The sequence below is a fragment of the Heteronotia binoei genome, unplaced genomic scaffold (assembly GCF_032191835.1).
Source record: "Heteronotia binoei isolate CCM8104 ecotype False Entrance Well unplaced genomic scaffold, APGP_CSIRO_Hbin_v1 ptg000648l, whole genome shotgun sequence".
Classification (NCBI taxonomy): domain Eukaryota; kingdom Metazoa; phylum Chordata; class Lepidosauria; order Squamata; family Gekkonidae; genus Heteronotia; species Heteronotia binoei.
Genome location: NW_026800061.1, coordinates 319,129 through 345,712, shown reverse-complemented (window position 1 = coordinate 345,712; position 26,584 = coordinate 319,129). Strand labels below are relative to the sequence as shown.

General features: G+C 43.8%; 1 protein-coding gene across 3 annotated transcripts in view; it reads left to right on the top strand.

Annotated features, from left to right (window-relative positions):
* The window catches only part of LOC132590749 (liprin-alpha-2-like), a 112,869-nt gene that overhangs the window by 60,054 nt on the left and 26,231 nt on the right, over window positions 1-26,584 (top strand). For all 3 annotated transcript variants that reach the window (XM_060263661.1, XM_060263660.1, XM_060263662.1), the window contains one exon: window positions 25,995-26,076. In XM_060263661.1, coding sequence (XP_060119644.1) covers window positions 25,995-26,076 — 82 coding nt within the window. The remainder of the gene's footprint in view (window positions 1-25,994; window positions 26,077-26,584) is intronic.

Genomic DNA, 26,584 nt, shown 5'->3' with positions numbered 1-26,584 from the left:
TACAAATAATCTAAAAGACCTCTACCGAGACAATTATGAAAAATTATTAAAAGAAATTCGATCTGATCTAAGCAGATGGACAGGTTTACAAATCTCGCTTCTGGGTAGAGTTGCAACAATTAAAATGAATGTGTTGCCTAGAATTTTGTTCCTTTTTCAGATAATCCCAATTATTTTACCAAAGTTATTCCTTCATCAATTTAACAAAATGATTTCGGAATTCATATGGCAGGGGAAGAAGCCCAGAATTAAGCTTAAAGTGCTACAAGACTGTAAATCTAGAGGAGGCTTCTTACTTCCGGACTGGACCTTATATCACAAAGCATGCTGTATTGTATGGCTTAAAGACTGGCTAACTTTAGAGAATAAAAGACAGCTGGCCAGTGAAGGAGCAGGATTAGAGAGAGGCTGGCACAACTACCTTTGGTACCAAAATCCACCCAAGGGTAGTTTTTTTTTAAGACATGAAATTAGGAAATCCTTATTTAAAGTGTGGCTTGAGATTAGGAGTAAGTATGTATATACCCCTTTATGGTTATCGCCTATTGAGTCTTCCACGCATCTGAACTTGTTTAATTGGGAAAGTCCTAATACATATGGAGACTTATTAGATAACCAAAATAACTTGAAATTGGAGGAAATTGGTAAATTAGACTGGTGGTTGCAATGCCAAGTAAAGTCCAAATACCAATTGGATAAAGAAAAAGGTTTTCCGAAAAAATCAAAATTGAATGAGTTGGATCGATTATTGCAAGTGAAACCAAAAATTATTTCTAATGTGTATAAATGGTTGCTTCAGGACAAAATGCAGGGCGAAGTAGTCAAAGAAGCTTGGATAAATTGGCTAAAAGACTTTGGTTACAATATAGAATTAGATGAGTGGGATAAATTATGGAAACAAAACCTTAAACTGACAAGATCTACGGTATATAAAGAGAATTTGTATAAAATGGCATATCGATGGTATCTTACCCCAGTACGTTTGGCAAAGATATATCCCGACTATTCTAACAAATGCTGGAAGTGTAAAAAAATTAAAGGATCCATGTACCATATATGGTGGCAATGCGACTATGCTAAAAAATATTGGGCTTTGATTAGTACATGGATCAAAAAAATCCTTAAAATTAATTTACCCCATGTGCCAGAATTGTACCTTTTAAGTATCTGTAGAAATAACCTTCCTAAATCCACCAGTAAATTATTTTTACATATAGTTACTATAGCCAGAATCCTCTATGCTAAGTACTGGAAGACATCCTTAATTCCAAATAGAGAGGAATTTATCGCAAAATTATTAGAAGCCACTGAGATGGATATGTTGACTATAAGACTACAAGAAGGTAATATGCAGAAATGTAGTGAGACGTGGAATCCAGTCTATCTTTGGGTGAAAGAAAAAGGTGTAGACTTGGAACAACAGAGCTTGTAAATGGACGACCCCCAATGCTCCTTGTATGATTGGGGATTTCTGGAATGATGTTTATCTGGTGTATGTTGGTCTGTTGTATGATTGTATGATTGTTATTAGTGTTATTATTGTTACTTTGTGTTCCAATGTTGAGTTGTTTTGTTGTCTTTTTGTTTCTTTCTTTATTATAATAAAAATTGTATATATGGATAATGTTTTAGTGTTCTGACATGTTCTGATATATGAAAGTGTATAAAATGACAAAGGCAGTTCTAAATCTCTGGTCTGCTCTATAGCACTTTCTCCTCTTCCTTCTTGCAGTTCTGAGACAGCAACATGTGAGGATTAATAGATATGTCTCAGATTGTTCTGGTGTGCTGCTGACTGAGAGGAAGACTTCTCAAATCATGTTTTTCTATCTAGGCTCCTTTCACTAGGCTGATTCATAATACATATACAAGCCAAAATTAATTGCATCCTTCTGCATGATTTATTTACTTAATTAATAGTCCGCTTCTCTCACTGAGACTCAAACTGGATTACATTTTTAGAAGTTTTCTTTAAAAAATACTTTGTTATACAACAAGAAAAACAGTATATTACATACAATAAACAATGCAAAACTGCCTATTTTTCCACAGACATTAAAACTTCAAGTCTGCTATAAAATGCCTGTATTTTATAACTGTGTTTACACACTCTACAGAATAAAAATCTAAAATTGTCGAGTTGGTTGTTCCACCAGGTAGAAACCACAACAGGGATTGCTTGAGTATGGCCATCTCTTGTGGTGCCTTCAGAAGGCTATGCTCATGTGAGTAAAGTGGTCACAATGAAGCATACTGAGAAAGACAGTCCCACAGTGTGGATATGTGGATCCTAGGCCATGAATAGTAATCAGTACCTTGAATCAAAATTAGAAGTAACTGATTACTGTGTGCTTTTCCTTTGTTGTAAGTCTTTTGCAATCTTGTTAATATACAGCTAGTCTATTGAAGGATGAAGGGACTTACTCTATGGAGTTGCTCCATATTTAGATGTGTAGACTAGCTTACAGTAATTTAATTCCCTGAATTCTGACATGGAGTAAGTTGCATATTTTCTTGTGACAGCATACTTCACTACTGACATGAGAAAGACCTGAGAATTGGCTCAGTGACTTATTTTGTTAAAATTCTTGTTGGTGATTTCCAAAAACATGGAAACTATTTTAGGTCTTTGACAACTAAGCATTTACTGGAGAATCCAAAAGCAAATGAACTTCACTAAAGAAAATGCCATTTTAAATCATGAATGGAGACTGAAAGGAGAAAACTTGGAGCAAATTAATTAGAAGATCTCCTTGAGATTTAGAGTCCTAGATAGTCTTCTCTGTAAAGTTTTATTGAATGGGGATTTCCATTTCTCCCTATTTGTGTGTGATTTATTGCAATCCCTGGATCCTTTCTTTAAAACAGTTACTGTTGGAATCCATGCTTTGGAAAATATGTCAGTTTAGTAATGATTTTATGTATGTTCTTCAAAAGACCAACTATTTCACATTGGAGGAGGTTTTCCTAATTCTAGTCAGGTGAATACCTTCTGACCCCTCTGAAATTTTCTGCTTTGAATTATCAGTTTAGTTATAGAACACTGGAATACATCCTGAGGCCGAAAATACCTGCTATTCAACTCTTTGCTGACCTCTGAATTGTGTAGACATTAGCTGTATATGAGTTTTACTCCTGAAAACCTGCTCTGGTAGTTGTATGTGTTCAGTCAGCAGGCTAGGGAGAATGAATGGGGAGGGAACCCACTGGCCCTGCCTGGATCTTCACATGTTGATCCTATCTTTGATATACCCATGCGCTCAGGGATGTCCCACCTCAAACCAGTTTAGACGGCGAGCATATTTTGGCTCACCCGCAGAGCCTGATGGACCTAGTGCGATTCCAGATGGCTCTTTGGGATCCCTGGCCCCCTGGCAACTCTTTAAATGCTCTAGTTGAGTCTTGGCATAGCCGACTCTCCAGGGTCATCGATGAGATTGCATCATGGCACTCTCTGCGTCCCTGTTCTAAACTAGCACCGTGATATACCCCAGAACTGCAGCTGATGAAATGAGGGCTCAGACGGCTAGAGAGCCAGTGGCGGCGGACTCAAGACGAAGTGATTAGAACATCTTATAGAGAGTTTATGAGGCCCTATGAGATGGCAGTCAAAGCCACAAAGAAAGCTTACTTTGTGGCTAAGATTGCATCTGCAACTTTGCGCCTGGCACAACTGTTTAGCATAATTTGGACACTTACAACACTGCTGCAAGGCAGGCCAAATCTTAGGGAATTGGATATCTGCTGTGAGGCATTTGCGAATTTTTTCACAGACAAGATCTTGTCACTCCACCTTGACCTCCCCGCCACAGTTGAAACAGTATGTGAGCTTGAGGCCCCATGCCTGTCTTCTGGACCAGCTTTGGATCATTTTAAATTGTTCAGTCTCGAGAAAGCTGACAGAATTCTCTCTACTGTGCGTCCAACAACATGTGATCTGGACCCTTGCCCATCCTGACTGATTAAAGCTTGCCAGGGAGAACTCCAATATCCTATATGGGATATCATAAACAGATCTCTCTTGGAAGGGCTTTTTCCAACGTCTCTTAAAGAGGCAGTGGTCCACCCTCTCTTTAAAAAGTCCACTTTAGATCTGACCAAATTGGCACACTACCAGCCGGTCTTGAATTTACCCTTTTTGGGTAAAATTATTGAGAGGGCAGTAGTGCTACAGTTACAGAGCTTTCTGGAGGAGACTTCCGTCCTAGACTCCCACCAGTCTGACTTTCATCTAGGCCATGGGACGGAGACAGTTTTAGTCACTCTGGTGGATGACCTCCAGCAGCATCTGGACCAAGGCAGCTCGGCGGTACCGTAGAAGCAGTCGACCATCAGCTACTGACCCACCATCTCGCCGACACAGGGATCCAGGGGTTGGCCTTACAGTGGCTTTCCTCTTTCCTTTGTGGTCAGGGACAAAGGGTGTCAACTAGAGGAGAACTATCTTGGAGACACCCACTTAACTGTGGTGTGCCTCGGGGCAGTTCTATCCCAAATGTTGTTTAACATCTACATGCAACCCTTTGCCCAAATTGCCCGGAGCTATGGGCTGGGTTGCTACTGGTATGCTGATGACATCCAACTCTATCTACTGATAGACGGCCGATCTGACGATGTCCCAGAAAACCTGGACCAGGCATTGCAAGCTGTGGCTGGATGGCTTAAACTGAGCCGTCTGAAGCTGAATCCGATGAAGACAGAGGTCCTTTGCCTGAGTCATGGCGGTCTGGGTAGGGGAATTCCTCTACCAACTTTTGACAGTGTGCCACTGACAATGGCGCACAAGGTCAAAAGTTTGGGGGTGCTACTGGAGTCCTCCCTGACAATGGAGACCCAGATGGCAGCAACTGCGAAATTCACCTTTTTTCATCTTAGGCAGGTAAAACAGTTGACTCCTTTTCTTGACCGTAGCGACCTGGCAACTCTGATCCATGCAATGGTCACCTCAAGATTGGACTACTGTAATGCTCTCTACATGGGGTTGCCCTTGTCACAAACCTGGAAACTACAGCTAGTGCAGAACATGGCAGCCAGGCTGTTAATGGGGCTGCCCAGGTGGGAGCACATACAACCAGTGCTGCAAGAACTGCACTGGCTGCCAATAGTATAGCAGATTTGCTACAAGGTGCTTATTATTACCATCAAAGCCCTTTAGGTCGGAGGACCTGCTTACCTGAGTGACCGTCATTCCCCAGAGGGTACTAAGATTGGGAACTCAACATCTTTTAGTGATCCCCAGGCCGAGAGAGGCGAGGCTGATGGCTACCAGGGATCACGCCTTCTCAGTAGCAGCCCCCTTCTGGTGGAACCAACTGCCGGAGGAGGTTAGAGCCTTGCGGGACCTCACCCAGTTCTGCAAGGCCTACAACACCACACTCCTCCAGCTTGCTTTCAGCTGACTCTGAGACTTATAACAGCAGGAGGAATCCAGGAAATACTGATGTCATCGAACCTGAATAACATCAGAATGTTATTAGCACCAATTGTTTTAAATTTAATTGATTTTATTATAATGATGCACTAACGTGTTAGTCTCTTATTGTTTTATGATTGTTGTTGTAAGCCACCCTGAGCCTGCCTTGATGGAGAGGGTGGGGTATAAATTTAATAAAACCTAAAACCTAAATCGAAACACTTACATGGTACAGTTTCTCTATACCTAGAATCAAAATAATTCAAATAAATCAGAGCCAACATTAGAAGATTTGATCCCAGTTCCTCCTGTATCGTGTTCATTCTCCCTAGTTTATATGGTTGCTGCTCTCTAGGAATTAATAAGTTTGCCTATTACTACTCCAGGAGTTGTTTTGCTTAGGGAATCTTGCTTGGGCACCAGTGGCTTAAAAGTGCCACCATTGCATGATGGACCAGAGTATCCATTCTTTAGACAGAAAACTACATTTTTATGACATAATAGCTGCCTGCCAAACATTACAGCTTAGGATGTGTTATCTTTTTTGCTGGACAGTTTTCTGAAATAGTGAAGTCAAATTTCCTTGCATCAAAAATTTGAAGAGCTTTATCACAAAATAAATATTTGTGGGTGTGCTTGCTATTAAGTAGGGATAGGCACAGACCAAAAAATATGGTTAGTCATAGTTTGTAATGTGCCCAGTTCATGAACCAAAGCTGTCACAAAATTTTAAGAGCCAAATGAACTGTTTTCATATGTGAGGTTCATGATAGAATGGCACCTAGCATATTAGAGACACCAAACTCACCAGAGATCTCTTGCTGACTCTCCTCTACTTGCTGTCCAGGTTTGGGGAGGAATGAATTTGCAGGGTCTGAGTTACAGCCTCTGAAAGAAGATGCCCCAAGGAAAGTGCTTTCTGGGGAAATGACAGCTGACATGCAGTCATTTTAACAAATGCAGGTGCAGGAAGTTCAGGAGTGTATAGAATGGATCCTGTGTGAACTAGAAACTCCAAACTTAAAGTGGGTCTCCAGCTGACTGTCCTGTATCTTTCCTACAAGTTTGGTGAGGAGTGGATTTATGGGATCCAAGTTGCAGTCCCCCAAAGAAGGTGCCTCATCCTCCATTGTTTCCAATGAAAGGGGGAAACAGCAAAACAACAACAACAAATAAGGGCAATAGAAGCCCAACAGAACAAAATCAAAGTCCCAGAGCATCTCTGCAGTAGAAACAGAAGGAGGGAGGCATTTTCGCAAGTCCGGCAGCACTAGTTCAACGTGCCCAACACAACCAGTGCCACTGCAGCACTGCAAACCCAATAGGACTAAGATCAATCCAAAGAATCTTCATAGTAGAAACTGAAGGTGGGAGAGCATTTTTGCAAGCCTAGCAGAACAGTGGAAAATAGAGTGTCCAGCAGTTATTAGTGCAATCAAAGAATGCCCAGCAGAATCAAGAGCCATTGTGGTAATGTCAGCTCAACAGGACTGGTGTTAAGTACCAAATCACAATCCAAGCAAAGTGAGGAGGTTACAAGCCCAGCAAATCAGTTCCAAGTGCAGAATTCCAGCAGAACCCAATGCCACTGTGGCACTGCAAGCTTAAAAGGACTGATCTCAAAGCAGAGTCATAAGAAATCCAAACAAGGAGGGGGTTTTGCAAGCCAGCACAACCAGTTAAAATGTGCAGAATGCCCAATAGAACCCTGTGCCACTGACATTGTAAGCTTAAAAGGATTGATCTCAAAGCACAGTCACAAATCCAAGCAAAGGAGGTAGGTTTTTGTAAGCTGTTTAAGAAAATGGGAAGTGAACACAAAGGAATGCCAGCAAAGAGGGGGGGATCCTCTTGAAATTGACAAGATTAGTTTGAAACTAATCCTCCTGTTGCTTTGAAGTTTGGTAAACATTTAGATTGAGCTGAAACAGTCTGTTTGGAAATGTATCCATTCATGAACTGACACAAACCTCCATGGACAGTTTGAAAGTCTGTGGAAGGTTCTTGCCCGTCGACCTGCCAGTTAAGTTTGTGAACCATGAACCAGCCAAAATTTGTCATGAACTTTAATTCATGAGCTGGTTCATGCCCATCCCTACTATTCAGAATGTAAAGTATATGTACTACCTCAGCCATCATATATAGCAGCTATTGAAATGTGGACATGTTTAACATATCAAAGAGCCCTGTGGCGCAGAGTGTTAAAGCTGCAGTACTGCAGTCCTAAGCTCTGCTCACAACCTGAGTTCGATCCCCAGCGGAAGCTGGGTTTTTAGGTAGCTGGCTCGAGGTTGACTCAGCCTTCCATCCTTCCAAGGTCGATAAAATGAGTACCCAGCTTGCTGGGGGGAAAGTGTAGATGACTGGGGAAGGCAATGGCAAACCACCCCGTAAAAAAGTCTGCTGTGAAAATGTTGTGAAAGCAATGTCACCCCAGAGTTAGAAACGACTGGTGCTTGCACAGGGGACCTTTCCTTTCCTTAACATATCAAGGGGTTAATAGATCATTAATCTAATACATCTACAGTTGACTAAAAGTGTCTTTGTATAGTTTAGATTAAGAGCCTCTTCTTTACAGTATTCACCTAGTTGGAACAGCAGCCTTTTAAGTCCTATCTTGGTAAGAGATATTAGGACCATGTCATCTGCACATAAAAGAATTGAGATTTTCTGATGACCAAGTTTCGGAGTGACGAGCTTAGGACCTGACAGCCTGTGCACTATATCATTTAAGTACAGGTTGAAAAGGAAGGGGGCAAGGACACAACCCTGCTTTACCCCCCCCCCCTAAGTATTGGGATTTCATTTGTTAGGGAACCTGAGGTACCCACCCTAATTTTAGCAAAGATGTGTACACGTAATTCTTGAAAAAGGAACAACAAACATTTATCTATGTTTGTGCTAGCTAACTTCTGCCAAAGACGGTTTCCATCTATAGAATCAAATGCAGAAGCAAGATCTACAAATACTACAAAAAGGGCTTTGATTGGGCCATTAATGCCCGAGAGAGCTAGTTGATAGAGATTTTGACATTGATCAACTGTGCTTTGGCCCTTTCTAAAGCCAGCTTGGTTAGGGAGTAGCACATGATTAGAGGTTTCCCAATTCTCCAATTTGTGCAAAACATACTTACTGCAAAGTTTTGCAGTAATGTTCAACAGGCTTACAGGGCAATAATTTTTTGGGTCTGCTCTGTCACCCTTCTTGTGAATAGGCACAACAATACCCAATTTCCACCATTTGTTAGACTCATGCTAAATCACTGAGGTTTGCATGGGTTTAATATTCAAAAACGAAATCGAATAGCAAATAAATTAAAACAAGGGGTTCTCATGTATTCATCTGGACATTCAGTCTTTAGCCGTATAACTACTTATCTCTAATTGCTAATTTTTTTGGGGGGGGTTACTATGCAATATATATTTAATTAAAATTGTAATTTTAAGTCCTATCTTGGTAAGAGATATTAGGCTAAATCAATTGGTGCTGAATTGTGAGAAATTAAAAATCATGTTCTTCACAGAAGTGTAGAAACCCCTAAGTTAGAACATAAGAACATAAGAACATAAGAGAAGCCATGCTGGATCAGGCCAACGGCCCATCAAGTCCAACACTCTGTGTCACACAGTGGCAAAAAATGTTATATACACACATACACTGTGGCTAATAGCCACTGATGGACCTGTGCTCCATACACTGTGGCTAATAGCCACTGATGGACCTGTGCTCCATACACTGTGGCTAATAGCCACTGATGGACCTCTGCTCCATATTTTTATCTAAACCCCTCTTGAAGGTGGCTATACTTGTGGCCGCCACCACCTCCTGTGGCAGTGAATTCCACATGTTAATCACCCTTTGGGTGAAGAAGTACTTCCTTTTATCCGTCTTAACCTGTCTGCTCAGCAATTTCATCGAATGCCCACGAGTTCTTGTATTGTGAGAAAGGGAGAAAAGTACTTCTTTCTCTACTTTCTCCATTCCATGCATTATCTTGTAAACCTCTATCATGTCACCCCGCAGTCGACGTTTCTCCAAGCTAAAGAGTCCCAAGCGTTTCAACCTTTCTTCATAGGGAAAGTGCTCCAGCCCTTTAATCATTCTAGTTGCCCTTCTCTGCACCTTCTCTAAAGCTATAATATCCTTTTTGAGGTGCGGCGACCAGAACTGCACACAGTACTCCAAATGAGACCGCACCATCGATTTATACAGGGGCATTATGATACTGGCTGATTTGTTTTCAATTCCCTTCCTAATAATTCCCAGCATGGCATTGGCCTTTTTTATTGCAAACGCACACTGTCTTGACACTTTCAGTGAGTTATCTATCATGACCCCAAGATCTCTCTCTTGATCAGTCTCTGCCAGTTCACACCCCATCAACTTGTATTTGTAGCTGGGATTCTTAGCCCCAATGTGCATTACTTTGCACTTGGCCACATTGAACCGCATCTGCCACGTTGACGCCCACTCACCCAGCCTCAACAGATCCCTTTGGAGTTCCTCACAATCCTCTCTGGTTCTCACCACCCTGAACAATTTAGTGTCATCCGCAAACTTGGCCACTTCACTGCTCACTCCGAACTCTAAATCATTTATGAACAAGTTAAAAAGCATGGGACCCAGTACCGAGCCCTGCGGCACCCCACTGCTTACCGTCCTCCACTGCGAAGACTGCCCATTTATACTCACTCTCTGCTTCCTATTACTCAGCCAGTTTTTGATCCACAAGAGGACCTGTCCTTTTACTCCATGATTCTCAAGCTTTCTAAGGAGCCTTTGATGAGGAACTTTATCAAAAGCTTTCTGGAAGTCAAGGTAAACAACATCTATCGGGTCTCCTTTGTCCACATGTTTGTTCACCCCCTCAAAGAAATGCAACAGGTTAGTGAGGCAAGATCTTCCCTTGCAGAACCCATGCTGAGTCTTCCTCAATAACCCGTGTTCATCAATGTGCCTACTCATTCTGTCCTTGATAATGGTTTCTACCAACTTTCCCGGTATTGAAGTCAGACTGACTGGCCTGTAGTTTCCCGGATCTCCTCTGGAACCTTTTTTAAAGATGGGGGTGACATTTGCTACCTTCCAGTCCTCAGGAATGGAGGCAGATTTCAATGAAAGATTACAGATTTTTGTTAGAAGATCCACAAGTTCAACTTTGAGTTCCTTCAGAACTCTCGGATGTATGCCATCCGGACCCGGTGACTTATTAGTTTTTAATTTGTCTATCAGTTGTAGGACCTCCTCATTTGTCACCTCAATCTGACTCAGGTCTTTCAACACCCCTTCCAAAATTAGTGGTTCTGGGGCGGGCAAAAAGTTCTCGTCTTCTACAGTGAAGACGGAGGCAAAAAATTCATTTAGCTTTTCAGCCATTTCCCTATCCTCCTTCAGTAATCCTTTTACCCCATGGTCATCCAAGGGCCCCACTGCCTCCCTGGCTGGTTTCCTACTTCTAATATATTTGAAGAAAGTTTTATTGTTGGTCTTTATGTTTTTTGCAATATGCTCCTCATAGTCCCTTTTTGCCTGCCTGATCACAGTCTTGCATTTGATTTGCCACAGCCTGTGTTCCCTTTTACTAATCTCACTTGGACTGGTTTTCCACCGCTTAAAGGAGTCCTTCTTACCTTTTACAGCTTCCATTACTTTATTTGTTAACCACGCAGGCCTTTTCTTATGCCTGTTTGTGCCTTTCCTAACTTGTGGTATGTATTTTATCTGAGCTTCTAGGAATATAGTTTTAAATAGCGTCCAAGCTTTCTCAAGGGTTTTGACCGTATGTACCTTTCCTTTCAGTTTCTTCCTCACATGCCTCCTCATCTCAGTGTATTTACCCCTTTTAAAGTTAAACGTGGTTGTGGTGGTCTTTTTGGACAACTCCCTATTTATACAAACGGTGAAATCAATAACATTATGGTCACTGCTCCCAAGCGGCGCAATCACTTTTACATCTCTCACCAAGTCTTGGGCATTACTTAGGACCAAATCCAGGATCGCCCCACCCCTGGTAGGTTCTGAGACCATCTGCTCCATAGCACAGTCATTGAGAGCATCAAGAAACTCAATCTCTTTCTCTCGACCAGAACACATATTGACCCAATCAATCTGCGGGTAGTTAAAATCACCTATTACAACACAGTTTTTACGTTTAGCCGCTATCTTTAAGCCTTCCATCATATTATAATCGTCCTCTCTCTTTTGATTTGGTGGGCGATAACAAACTCCCATAGTTAAATTTCCTTTTGGGCCCTCTATTTCAACCCAAAGCATTTCTAAAAGTGAATCTAATTCTCTGATCTCAGCCTTACTGGACCGTATATCCTCTCTGACATACAGAGCCACCCCACCTCCAACCCTTCCCTCCCTATCCTTCCGATATAGCTTATATCCAGGAATCACCGTGTCCCACTGATTTTCCTCATTCCACCAAGTTTCTGAAATTCCCACAATGTCTATGTTTTCTCCCAGCACTAAACATTCCAATTCACCAATTTTACTTTGAACACTTCTAGCATTTGCATACAAACATCTATAATTTCCCAGGCGAGCTAGGCCCGCCACCTTCCTCCTGCCGCCTCGAGACACTGGCAGACAGTCCATATTGTTTGTCACCTTCACAGTGGACAACTCCGGTCCGTTACCCGGTAGAAAAATAGCAGCTAACCCTTCATCTCTTTGAGACGAGTCCTCCCGAACCAGAGACATTTCATCTCCTGTCGGCTTTCCCCCAAGATTTAGTTTAAAAACTGCTCTGCCACCTTTTTGATTTTAAGCGCCAGCAGCCTGGTTCCATCCGGGGACAAGTGGAGACCGTCTCTTTTGTACAGCTCCCGCTTGTTCCAGAAAGCATCCCAGTGCCTAACAAACTTAAACCCTTCCTCCTTACACCATCGTCTCATCCACACATTGAGACTTCTAATTTGTGCCTGTCTCTCCTGCCCTGCACGTGGAACAGGTAGCACTCCCGAGAAGGCTACCTTGGAGGTCCTGGCCTTAAGTCTCCCGCCTAGCAGCCTAAATTTTTCCTCCAGGACCTCACGACTGCATTTCCCCACATCGTTGGTGCCAACATGCACCACGACCACAGGCTCCTCCCCAGCATTGTCTATCAGTCTATCTACTACACGCGTAATGTCCGCTACCTTCGCACCAGGCAGGCAAGTCACCATACGGTCAGTACGCGGTTTCGCCACCCGGCTGTCTACTTGCCTAATGATCGAATCACCAACTACCAATACCCCCCCTCTCCCCCTGCTCAGGGATGGTTCCTTGGCGCGAAAGGATTCCCGCTCACCGACCGAAGAAGAGGTCCCTTCTGAGGGTGCATTCCCCTTATCCTCAGCATGGTGCCCTGTTCCCTCTCGACCCTCACGCTCTCTGGCAGCAACGGGGCTGCTACGTTCAGAGCGGGGCTCATCTAATACGCCCCCGAGAGTCTTCCCCAAGTGCCTAACTGACCGTCTCTGCTTCTCCAGGGCAGTCACCTCGGCCTCAAGGGTACGAACTCGTTCCCTGAGGACCAGGAGCTCCTTGCATCGAGCACACACCCAAGACTTCTGTCCTTTGGGCAGATAGTCATACATGTGACACTCAGTGCAAAACACTGGAAAGCCCCCAACCCCCTGCTGGCATTCTATCTTCATTGTATATATATATATATACAATATACAATATACAATATACAAGTTGGAGTATAAGAGGTAACCAGATTCAACAGGTCAAAGCCTTCCATTACCTTGGAATCCATTTTAACTATAGAACTAGTTGGGTACCACACAGAAAGGAAATAATCCAAGTTACTAAATGTAAAGTAGCAGCACTTACCCGCTTCTACTTCACTAAAGGTAATCAATTTGTTTCTGCAGCAATCAAAGTATTCAACCATAAAATAACTGTAGGATTGCTCTATGAAGATCCCATTTGGATTATGGCCCTCAATAAGGATGTGGAAAGAATTCAATCAAGTTTCCTACAGAAGATATTGGGCCTTCCCACATGCATGCCATATGCGGCCATCTGCCTAAAAACCAATCAAAGACTCCTTGAAACTAGAGCATGGACTACGGCCATTAAATTTTAGTTGCATATGCTTTTAGAACAGATGATGGTAGTCTTATTGCTCACTTGTTAGTGGAGTCTCAGTCCTCTGTGTGGCTCTGCCATAAAATCAATTAAATCAGGATTAATATTGGAGATCTGTTTCTATATACCAAAAAAATCAGCTTTCTTATTGCTTAGACAAAGATTGGTTGATATTGAATTGCAGATTCTCAAAAGCCTTACTAAAGGCAGATGTTCACCCTTGAGTTTGGGGATTTTACCTCCTGAATATAGGGCTGAATATCTCACCTGCCTAACTGCCCCTTGGCAACACAGAGCCTATTTGCTAGCTAGGTTCAATGTGCTACCATCTGCAATACTTCTTGGAAGATTCCATAAAACTCCCTATGCTAACAGACTGTGCACTTTTGTATGTTCAGAGATAGAAACTTTAGAACATGTGTTCTTAAACTGTACTTTTTACTCTGACCTGCACTCCATACTCATTGACCCGTTTGAGTGAGCAAACAGCGAAGCCCAACAAATATACAAATTGTCTTCTTGTTGTTAACTTGGAACCAATTGGTAATTGAAACTGTTGCAAATTTTTATATATCTAGCATCTAGGAGGCACTTAATGTATTTGCAAATTGCCATTTGATGAATGGATTGGTTCCCTGTTATGTTTGATATCATGCCAATAAAGGTTATTGAATTGAAAGTTCTGGAACTCCATTCTGCCACATTTTCCCAGATAAAAAGCTCTGCCTATATGCTTCTTATCAGCATCAGTAAGATTAAGAATTGAAAAGAGAAGTTGTTGTTAGAGAAAACAGTAAAAGAAATGTTTGTATTTTGGAGGATTCAATTCAGAATTCATTTGTATTGAAAAGCAGATTATTAATTTCCCAAATCAATGAACAATGTAGGTATTTTATTTTGTATTGGCAGTTGTCTAAAGAAGAAACAAGTTGGCCTCTGTGGAATGGAAGCAGAAAATAAAACAGTTATGATACTTAGAATTAACTTGTCTTGAGAGAGACAGATAGCTCGTGTAAGATTTATAGCCTTTTAAAATTAATTCTTGATTCTGTTTCCAAGACCAGAGAGAATCCTTTTTAAGTTTACATTTCTTCATTAGCATACTATGTGGAATTATTTCTTGACTACATACTACCTCGAACATAAGGTCTTTTCATATAACTTGGGAGTTTTTCAGTCTACTTAAATGGCTAGATAAGAGGTTCTCAAATGCTAATTAAAACTTTTTCATGCATCTTCATGCTTTCTGCTCCTTCCTTATCTTTTCCCTGGACAGCCAGGGCTGGCGCTAGGGTTTCTGGTGCCCCAGGCCACCTCCCACCTGTGCCAGCCCCGCTGCCCCCTCGCCTGTGCCACCACCCACTGGCACAACAGTGGTGAAGTAGCAAGGAAAGGCAGGCTCCAGGCAGCCTCTGAGTGCCTCCAAGAGCACACTGCACATGTGGCAATTGCCCACAGCCCCTGCTCAGCCTTCTCAGGTCTGCCCAAGAAGACTGAGTGGGGCTGTGGGTGAACAGTGTATGTGCTCTCGGAGATGCTGGGAGACTGCCCTAAGAAGGGCAGTCTCTGAGCACCTCCGAGAGCTCATGTGCCACCCCTGCTCAGCCTTCCCAGGTCTGTGCTTCTGGTGGAAGCACAGGCCCAGGAAGACTGAGCTGGGGCAGCGGATGGGCAGTGCATGTGCTTGGAGGCAATCAGAGCCTGCTCACCCTTGCCATGGAAGCCTCCCATGGCAATAGGAAAGCAGGCTTTGAATGCCTCTGAGTGCCCCTGTGTGGTCAGGTGGCACCTTAGGCAGCTGTCTACGTGGTCTACAGGGAGGTGCCAGTCCTGCGGACAGCCCCTTTTCAAAGTACACACAGCAAGCCATGTAAGTCCTACAAGGCTCTTTAAAAAAGAATATAGTGAGACCTTTATCGATTATGCTTTAAAAGCCAGTATGGTGTGTGTGGGGGGGATAGAGTTAGTATCTGCACATGGCCTTCAAGGTCAGGTCTTTGGTGTCTGGGCTTAACTAGTCTCCCACTATGGCAAGAGGCCACCTGCCAGCAACCCCCATTGCCTACTGCTGATCTGAGTGGCAGTGGGAGAAAAATAAAATTTAAAAAGTATCATTGTCAATGGCCCTGTGTCACTTCTAGGTAAATTGGAGAAGTGCCATAGGTTAGTTCTAGGAACTGCTGGAAACTAGAGTTACAGATTTTCACTTCTGGAGTTTTACCTGGCAGTGATGTAGCAACTTCACTGATGTTGCATGTACATGCCCCCATGTTCCCACCCCCAGCCTTCTGACCAGTTGCCAGGCTTGGCCTGACAACCCTGCTGGCAGCTGACTGTGGGGCCATATGGCTCAAGGTCAATCTCACCATGTGACTGAAAGGGACTTTGCACAAGAGATAGCAGAAAACTTCCATATTGGTTAATAATTTTCAGCCAGAATCCAACTTAACAGATGGAAAGGTGCCTGGGAAAAAATTAAGGGCTGCTCATAGAAATAAAGACAAGTGTGACACCAAACCTGAACTTTCAGTATTCAGCTGAAAATTGCCATCTATCTGTCTGTCCGTCCGTCTGTCTGTCTGTCTGTCTGTCCTGAGTAATGTCTCTCAAAACAGAGAAAACAGAGTGAAAAACAGTTATTTTATACCATGAGTAACTAGGATGACTGCATTAGGACCATAGCTACTTGGTGCTACTAGGGTTGCCAACTCTGGCTTGTGAAATTCCTAGAGATTTGGACATGAAGCCTGGGGAGGGTGGAATTTGGGAAGGGGAGGAATCTCAACAGGCTATAATACCAAAGACTCCAACCTCCAAAGCAGCCATTTTCTCCAAAGGAACTTATCTCTATAGTCTGGTGATCAATTATAATACCAAGAGATTGTCAAACCCTCCTGGAGATTGGCAACCCTAGGTGCCACTCACCTATGCTGAGATATTAGTGTCCAGCAGCCAGTAAATATGCTTTCTGGCTATGCTCTGAAGATATCTGGATGCTAGATAGTTGAATTCCTGCATTTTTAAATGGGGGGAGGGGTGGAGAATGATTCCTTTTCCTTCCTCAGAAGCCAAAAGTCCTTGCTCCCATTCCTAGAAAACAGATAGTTCCATTTTTATGTTAGCCAGATGTGTGCAAGATGGGCTTACCATTTCCTAACAAAAGTCATGCAAATCCTCAGGGGTTCCCAGATCTCAGTTGGGCTAGATTATGTATAGTTATCAGTTGAATTTAGGGTGGCCATAATATCTGCAGGCCAGCCAGGGACACCTTGAGGGGGGAAGGAATGTGTGTGCGCGCGCCGCCGGAAACAGGAAGTGATGTCACTTCCGCTGACATCACGCCACCGCCGGAAACAGGAAGTGACATCACTTCCTGTGACATCATTTTCCCCGCACCACCTGCCAGAAGCAGGAAGTGACATCACTTCCTGTGACATCATTTCCCCCATGCCACCTGCCGGAAGCAGGAAGTGACATCACTTCCTGTAACATCATCTCCCCCAAATGACATTATTTCCCCCAAATGCCACTGCCGGAAACAGGAAGTGACTTCACAGCACTTCCTGTGACGTCCCCAAAAATCCCCCAAATATCACCGCCGGAAACAATTTTGTTCTCAAATCCTGTATATACTTCATCAGTATATGGGATAAGGCACTTTCTCAACTGTGCTGCATAATGCAGCCTATTTATTTTGTCCTGTTTGCTCTGTTGGCTCTATCTGCACCACCTTCATCACTTTCGGGATCCCCCAGTGGGGTGGGCTCCCGACTCCCTCCGCCGGCTGTTTCTGATAGCCCTGCGCCCCCTCTTTCATTTGATATGTGTCCCGTGCGGGTGCCACCCTCCCACCGGGAGATGCCGCAAAATGAGTCCCTTTGAGGCTTATAGCGGCAGGGCTCGGGGGAAGCAAGCTAGACTGCTGTTCTTTTGAGGGGTTATAGAGTGTTTCGAGTCCGTCCCTGTGGCTTCGGTCCCATCATTGTGGGACCCAGGGGGCCGGCGCAGCGGCCCGCTGAAGCAGCCTGTCGGTCACTTCCGGGTTCCTGTCCTGCATCTCGACCTGTGTTATTAGTGACAGGCTGCTTCGGCGGGCCGCTGCGCCGGCCCCCTGGGTCCCACAATGATGGGACCGATGCCACAGGGACGGGCTCGAAACACTCTATAACCCCTCAAAAGAACAGCAGTCTAGCTCACTTCCCCCGAGCCCTGCCGCCATGAGCCTCAAGGGGGCTCATTTTGCGGCATCTCCCGGCGGGAGGGTGGCACCCGCACGGGACACATATCAAATGAAAGAGGGGGTGCAGGGCTATCAGAAACAGCTGGCGGAGGGAGTCGGGAGCCCACCCCACTGGGGGATCCACACCCCGAAAGTGATGAAGGTGGCGCAGATAGAGCCAACAGAGCAGACAGGACAAAATAAATAGGCTGCATTATGCAGCACAGTTGAGAAAGTGCCTTATCCCATATACTGATGAAGTAAATACAGGATTTGAGAACAAAATTGCACCAGAAGACACAAACACAAAGCTCCCTTACACTGAATCAGTGCTTGGGTCCACCAAAGTCAGTATTGTCTACTCCAGGGGTGGCCAGAGTTGCTTAACAAAAGAGCAACACAGAATAAAGGTCAGATGTTTGAGAGCCGCAAGACATGAACATCGGATATTTGAGAGCCACGGAAGGAAGGGAGGAAGGAAGGAAGGAAGGAAGGAAGGAAGGAAGGAAGGAAGGAAGGAAGGAAGGAAGGAGGGAGGGAGGGAAGGAGGGAAGGAAGGGAGGAAGGAAGGAGGGAGGAAGGAAGAAAGGAGGGAGGGAAGGAAGGAGGGAGGGAAGGAAGGAAGGAAGGCCGGCCGCCCCCCCTGCTTTTGGCCCCCTCCCTCCCTCCCTGCCTGCCAGCTTACCTTCTCCCAGGGTGCGGCCTCCCCTCCGGGCGGGCGGGCTGGCCAGGAGGCGCAGCGGCGGCTGGTGCTGCTGGCGCGGCTGGCGGCGGCTGAGGAGGAGGCGGCCGAGCCCACCGACCCGGGGCCTCCCGCCACGCCGCAGGCGCCGCCGGCCTGCCTCCTGCTCCGGCCACGGCCTCCCCCTCTGCCGCCTCCCCCTCTGCCGCCGCCGGGGCCCTACGCCAGCGAGAGGAGCCGGTGGGCCGCGCGTGCGGTCGGGGAAGGCGGCGAGTGAGGGACCGAGCGTCCCTGCACGTGCGCATGGCGGTGTGGCGGGCCCTACGCCGCCCACTCTCCTGGCCCCGCGCATGCGCAGAGCCTGCCACACCGCCGTGCGTACGCACAGGGACGCTCGGTCCCTCACTCGCCGCCTTCCCCAACCGCGTGCGCGGCCCGCCTGCTCCCCGCTGGCTAAACCGGGATCTCTAATGGTCCCGGTATAGCCAGCCCGGGAGGCGGGAATTGGGGGCCAGAATCGGGACTTTCCCAGGTGACCGGGACGATCTGGCCACCCTAGTTGAATTGCTATATGCTGTGTTATATTTAGACCACTTCCAAATCTCCCAAAAACCAAAGCAAGAAGCTATGAGGAAAATTGGAGGGAGCCGCAGATCAAAATTCACCCACACAGCAACTAGTGGGGAATTGATTGCTTGATCTGAGGAAAGCAGAAGCCCAGGGATGGAGCAACTGCTAGTGAGGAATTGGACTTAGTATGCTCTGTTCAGAGGCTGTGGAGTGGTTGTTCTGAATTCCTTGTCAGGGCTGGCCCTGCCACTAGGCAAATTAGGCATTTGCTTAGGGTTGGGCATGTGGGGGTGCCAAATTAGATGCCCCCCACACCTTGATTTAAAGCAACCAGGCAGGGCGACCATTCCAGGATATTGTGCTGCTGCTGGCATCACCTCTCTCTGCCCACCTAGTCAGTTCTCAGCAGCCAAGGTATTCCAGGCGGGCTGTGGGGCCAGTGCCCAGAGGATGAAGGAGCAGTACGGTGCAAGGAAGCAGCAAGGCCATGAGTGTGTGTGTGTGTGAGAGAGAGAGGCGTGGCGTGAGGAGCCGATGGGGCTATATGTGTGTGAGATAGAGTGGAGCATGAGAGGTACAATATGGGGCAAGGAGGCGGCGGGGCCTTGTGTGTGTGTGTGCACAAATGCATGGCCCCTGCTGCTGGGAGCCTGCCTTGTGCTTTCTCCCTCCTCCCTCCCAGCCAGCTTCCACAGTTTCCCTGCTGTGATACATGGACAGATACTGTGTCCCTTGGACAGCACTGTCGCCCCTGTGCAGCAGGAAGGGATAGTCCCATGCATGTGTGAATCAGCCTCAACTCTGTGTGTGTGTGAGTGAGTGAGCACCTGGAAGCCATGGTGACAATTCATCTCTTTTCAAAAATTGGTTATCAGGGCGGGAGAGAAGTTATCCTTGCCTATGATTACTATTCACCTATTTTTCTTATTAAATATATTAGTATAGCTGCTAAGGGTGCATGATTTTGTTGAATACTTTAGAACCTTTATCTTTTCATGCCTCTTAACCACTCTTAATTGTCCATTATCCACTATAGCCTATTGAGGCATGGGATTTGTGACTGTTTCTCTTATATAAGGGCTCATAAGAAGCCCTTATATATTAATAGCTCTAACATCCACCAAGGAGTATTTATTGTGTGCAATGGCCATAACCTGCCCCTTCCTGCCCCCAAACAAGATTCAGCAGTCTTAGGGATTTTTTCATGCTACACTAAATAATGCGTTCTGCAGCTGGATTTTTACTAGTGTAGTGTGAATGTACCCTTAGTCAAGACACATATATCTACAACCCTTAGAGACTAGTATACATTGTGTTCCCCTCCCCCCCCCCCCTCAGGCAAATGCAGAGTTGGGCTTTCTTGAGTGCCCTGAAAGAAGCAGAACAGTCCTTGTCAGCTATGTTTTCATAATGTCGTGGTCACACAAATGTGGGAACTGCACACATAAATAAGAGTGCATATTGTATGTTGCCTTACACATTCAGCAGGGCTAATTTTTTGTACTTGTGCCAGTTTTGATTATTCTAATTTGAAGTGCTGTCCAGTTAACATTATTTTTGTATAAAGAACATATGCCAGAAGATATGGAAGCTGTATTTACTGATGAAAATTCTAAATCTTTTCTATAATTTGATGCTAGCTAAATGTATTCACTCTGTATGGGGATAGGTATTTAGTTTAAAAGAGGGATAGGCAATGTTTCAATGTTTATTTTTTAAAACAAATGCCATTTTTGCTATGCCTCTTCTTTAATTTCTTAATCTATCATATAATTTCCTTTATGGATTGGCATATATTCATTAATGTTTGTGTGCTTTTCTTTTCCATCCATCTCTCTTCATCTCATGAAAAGCACATCTGGGTAAGTTAAACCACAATGGTTGCTGATCATGACCATTTTCAGCACCATGTTTGAATTTCTTATTTTGTTTCCTGCCTCTATTATTATTTCTTTATTTTTACATAACCAATTTACGTTGCAGATCTATGTAGAAAGTTACTCTTTTTAAATCTTCTAAACTGGGTGACATTTGAGACCTTTTCCAAGGTGTACTCATGTTTCTTCTTACCCAGTGATTATATATGAAATGAACTGGGTGAAATCCTAGATAGCTGAAATAAGTTACAATGGCATCATTGCACCTTTGTGCTGTGGATCTAGTATTTTACTCATTTTTTGTTCATTCTGTTGTTTTATATGAACTTCATACAGAACAACAGGACTGTGCTAACTTTTCCACTCTTTCATTTCTTGCCAATTCAGTTAATTTGCAAGTTGAAAAGATATTTTATTACTATTTTGAATTTGGCTAGATTGATTCAAAATTCATCATTGTATAAATTGTTCCATGCAACATAGGAAGAATTACATGAGCTTTAGCACTTCAGTGAATATGCTTATGAAAGCCTTCCGTTTGGTGAGGAGAGGAGTTATATAATTATTTAATGTTAAGCTATAGCAATATAAATGTGTGCATTAAAATATGGGCCTGGTTTATTATACCTGAAAACTCCAGGGGGAGATAATTATATATAGCAAAGGTGGTACAAGCGTGAGAGGTCATACATTCTGCAAATTTTGGTATTCATCATGATTTGTTGTTTGATTTGGAACAGTAATTCTTATCATAATTCAAAGCTGTTGTAATTCTATCTGGTGGGTACTCAGTATTACAAAGTACATTTTAATGTACTGACTATATGTTTTCAGGAAAAGAAGTTACACTCACCACCTTGCAGTATATGAATGTGTATTTCTATCCCATGGTTATAGCATTATTTAATCAAACTGAGCAAATTGTGTATTTAAGCTAAACTTCCCTAACTTTTCAAATAAAAAAAAAGATTTGTTAATTGGGTATATGGGTATTTATTGATTTTAATTGATTGTGATTAAGTACAGGCAAGTATACCCACCTCAGGTCTCTTTGAGAAATGTGGACTATTAATTAAATAAGTGGCAAATTAATCCACCTGTCACATTTTATCCCAGCCTTCCACCAACTAGCTCAGGTGACGTAAGAGTAAAAAGCTGAGTAAGAAAAAAGTTTGAATCCAGTGGCACTTTTAAGAACAGCAGAGTTTTATTCAAGGTACAAACTATCTTGAATAAAACATTGTTGGTCTTAAAGGTACCACTTGATTCAAACTGTGTTCTGCTGCTTCAGATCAACACGGCTACCCATCTGAAGCTGAGTAAGAGAGATTGACTAGGGGTTAGGGGAGTGCAAACTTTTTTTGGTAAAATTCAGATTCAGGAGTATTAGGGTGCAAAGATATTCAGGGGGTGGAATATTTTCAAACATCTGGAGATATCTGGCTATTCCCAAATATATGACTCCATTATACCCTATGAACAATTGAAGTCAATGGCAAAACATAGGATGTAATGTCCAGGAGTGGGCGGGAAGGAGTTTGAGAGAGAGGCACCAAATTTGCAGTGTAGCTGCAGGAGCCTCTCCCTGAGAGAACCCCCAAGTTTCAAAAAGATTGGACTAATGGGTCCAACTCTAGGGGCACCAATCCCACCATTGTTTCCTATGATGGGAAAAACTAACTTCTTCCATGGCACTGCCCACTTCTGGGGGGGGGTGTTCTTCAAATTCTGTTCTCCTCTGGGTTCCTCTCTGTCATGTCGCCCTGGCACTGTGCTCACTGCTCCTGAAGAACCCCTTTGGGTAGCCACTCCTCGCTACTGGATCCGTTGTCTCCTGCATGGATCCTTGGGGTTTGGGGGTGCTGGGTTTTAATTGGCAGTGTCTCTGGAGAGCTTAGGGGGCACTCTACCAAGCTGAGTAAGTCTCCCCTCAGCATGCCTTCAGGCTGCCTAAAAGGAGGAGCATTGTTTTCCCCCCTGCCCACCTACCCTGGTACCTTCTACATTGTGGCTCACTGGATTTTTTTTGGGGGGTGGGCTTATGGTATGGGGATGGCCTGATACCCCCTGGTGGCTCTCCCAAACTGATAAAGTCCCCCACTCAACCTTCAGGGGCCACAGGAGGACCATTACACCTCCTTTCTCCACTTCCCCCCTCCTCCAGATTTTGGGGTCCCTGGGGTAGGCTGATGGGCTCCCCCAATCCCCCAGCCTTCTGCTGTGGGTTCCAACCAAGCCCACGCTAGCAGCCCCCCACCCCCACTAGAACCATTTTCTCCCTACCTCGTTGCATTTCTGGCACCCCTTGCACTGTAGTGCCCCGTCTTTGGGTGCCTGCTGCTCCAGGGGGTCTCCTACCCAGTTCTCTCAGCTGTGGCATTGCAGGGCCACCCCCATTCCTGAGATATCATAGGGGATGGGGGAATCCCCTATGCACTTGAGTGCTGTTGGTGGGGCTGCTGGCTCTTTAACTCCTGGAGCAATCTTTGTGAGTTACAAACTTTCTGAGCTGGCTGGCATAGCCCAGCAGCAACACCAGCCTTGCAGAAGTGCACATTCCAAATGCATGGCTGTGATTGCACCCCTCTCCATCTTCACCTCCCACCCTGATCACAGGGAAGTAAAGGAAAAGATGGGGAAAGCCCAGAAACAGTGCACTCCCTTTAACTTTAAAACCCCCTTTCCCACCACTATTCAGAAGCCCCGAATACTGCCAAAGAATTATTCAGGCAGCTGTATCCAGTTAATAATTTCCAGCCAGAATCCAGCTTAAAAGATGGAAAAAATTTAAGGGCTGCTCATAGAAATAAAGACAAGTGTGACACCATACCTGAACTTCCAGTATTCAGCTGAAAATTGCTTGCTTGCTTGTTTGTTTATTCATTTATTTATTTATTTATTATCTATAGACCCTGAGTAATGTCTCTCAAAACCGAGGGGGAGTGGTGGTTCAACACTTCAGGGCCTGCAGTAGGGGGTCAGAGTTTAGTTAATTTGGTTAAGATTAGAAAATTGAGTAGTTATTATTGGTCTTGAGCTCACCTGCTAAAGTTCAATATCTGTGCTGATTTCTATCAAGATTGCTTATACCATGCCCATAAGTGTGTCTGAATTTCCATAGCCTTTTTAACATATATAGAATTCAAAAAGCTGGTTTCTTTTTGCATTAATAGAAAATAGGATTTAACTGTATTTAAAGATAATTTGCATACATAACTTGCATATCCTGAAGTACAAATTGAAGCAATTGAAAGCATGCAATGAATTACATTTTGGATGAATCTCCCGAAGCAGTTTAAGCAGGTGAACTCAATCACTTAGCTACAGATTAGGGATGGGCACAGAATGGTGGTTCATTTCATTTTGTGGTTCATTGGGTTGCCCAATTCAGTGGTTCGGTTTGTGTGTTTTTTTCAATTTCGCAAATGATTCATGGTCCATTGGTTGTTTGGTTCAGGAAGGCATAAAACAGCTCCTGAGTGTGCTAGAGATGCTAAACTGGTGGCAAACGTTTCAGCAGACTCTCTTCTGCCGGCTCTCCAAATTGGGTGCAAATTGGATTGGGGAGGCAAGCTATAGCCCCCAAAAGCAGTTGCCCCCAGTAAACTGCTCTCCTAGGAGTATGTCAAGCTGGGGAAAGAAAGGGAAGCCGCCTTGTAGCTTCTGGTCCATTTCATCCCCAGGAAATTTGGAGGAGAGGACACAGTCTAGAAACAGCAGCTCCACTCTCCCCAGTTCAACTAACTAGAAGCCACAGTGGGCTGGGGAGAGCGGAGCTGCCACTTCTGGTCTGGAAGCTAACCAGAAGACAAGGGGCTGGGGAAAGCAGAGTTGCAGGATCTAGTCAGTTGCACTGGAAATTGGCTAAAAGCTGCAGGGGGTGGGGAAAAGTGGAGCTGCATGTCTAGAAGCCGTAGGGGGCTAAGAAATCATACCAGGCTATTTGGAAGAATGAACCAAATATAAACCAAATGACATGCCAAAAAGAAAGGCGGATTTGTTTTTGTGTTTGGGTGTGGCAGGATCAGTTTGGAATGAACCATGAATTGGCCATTTTAGCATGAATCACGATTCATGGTTTGGTTCATGCCCATCCCTACTGCAGATGTAGTACTGGGGAATGTCTGTTCTACCTCTTCAGCTACCACCACAGGAACATGAAGCTTTACATTTGCTCATGAAAGTACTGGGCCCTATAAAATTCTAAGCTGTTGATCTGACTGAATATAGAAAAATACTTTTTAATGAATTTGGGAAAAATTTTCCACCAAAAACATTTACCTCTGCTCAGGGCTTCTTTTGTTGCAGGAACTCCTTTGCATGTTAGGCCACACATCCCTGATGTAGCCAATCCTCCAAGAGCTTACAGGATTCTTAGTACAGGTCCTACTGTAAGATCCAGGAGGATTAGCTACATCAGGGGTGTGTTACCTAATATGCAAAGTAGTTCCAGACACAAAAAAAGCCCTGCCTCTGCAGCCTGCAGGTGCTGGGAGTCATATAGAACTAAGTATTTCAAAGAAGTCTAACATGTAGCAGACTTTAAAAGTCAGTAGCAGTAGAATTCTTATTAGTTTAACAAATTATGGATTTGGAATCCACATCTCATATTATTTCAGATAGTTCAGTTATGACTCCTCCTTTGTAACTACAGAAGTCAGTGCTTATTTGGGGAAATTTGTTTGGGAAATTTGCTAATTTCATCTCGACCTATCCTAAAATTTTTCGTTGTATTTAGTTGTATTGACTCTGATTTTGTTCCAGCTCAAATACTTTATTTTATTAAAGGAAAAATTGCTCTATTGTTAAATTATCTACAAGAAAAATGAACTGTTGAACAAATTTTTAAAATAAAATAATATTTCTTTCTCCATCCTGCTGGGGAAATGCTGAGAATTAGATGTATGGGAACTGTTCACATATTAGACATACATTGCAAATGGATTTCAGAGTGCAGTGAATATTTGCAGAATGAGAAAATGTTTCACCAAAATACTTTTAGCAAGCAATAGCGCATTCTTCCAAAATCTTAACGTTCAATAGAAAAATGAAGACTAATGTATATTCCAGTGCTGTCGCTTATGACAACATCACTAAATCTATGATGTTTGTTTCTAGCATATTTAATAGTTTGTGATGCACTTCTAGGCATGAACTTCTGGAAGAAGCTCGGAGGAAGGGGTTACCTTTTGCACAGTGGGATGGGCCTACGGTGGTTGCATGGCTAGAGGTAAGCTCTGGGAAAATCCTTTGAAAATGTACATTTATCTGATTTTATCATATATTAAAAATGTTTCAAGAGTAAAGATTAATTCAGCCTCTTTAATGGGAAGCCTCTACTACCATAACCATGTATCATTCAAAGTTTTACTGATACAAATTAAATAGTTTATCAGAAAGTACTGTTGCACAACACACAACAAAAACTAACTACACAAAATGATTGATATATGAATAATACATGACACATGACTTAAAGGCATGGATATAGAATCACCAGAGAGATGTATAGCTGCAGTACAGTAATGCGCATAAGCAAATAAGACATTAGTCTACAGAACAGTACAATTTTAAACCAGCAGAGGACACACTAAGTAGTAGAGAAATGAACCATAAACCCAAATGCATTGCCAATACACCTGAAATGAAAGGCTGCGAACAAGAGAATGAGTTTAATGCCTATTAGCAACCACAGTTGCTCAGCTAGTTACAGCTCAGTTCCCTAGTGAACAAAAGCT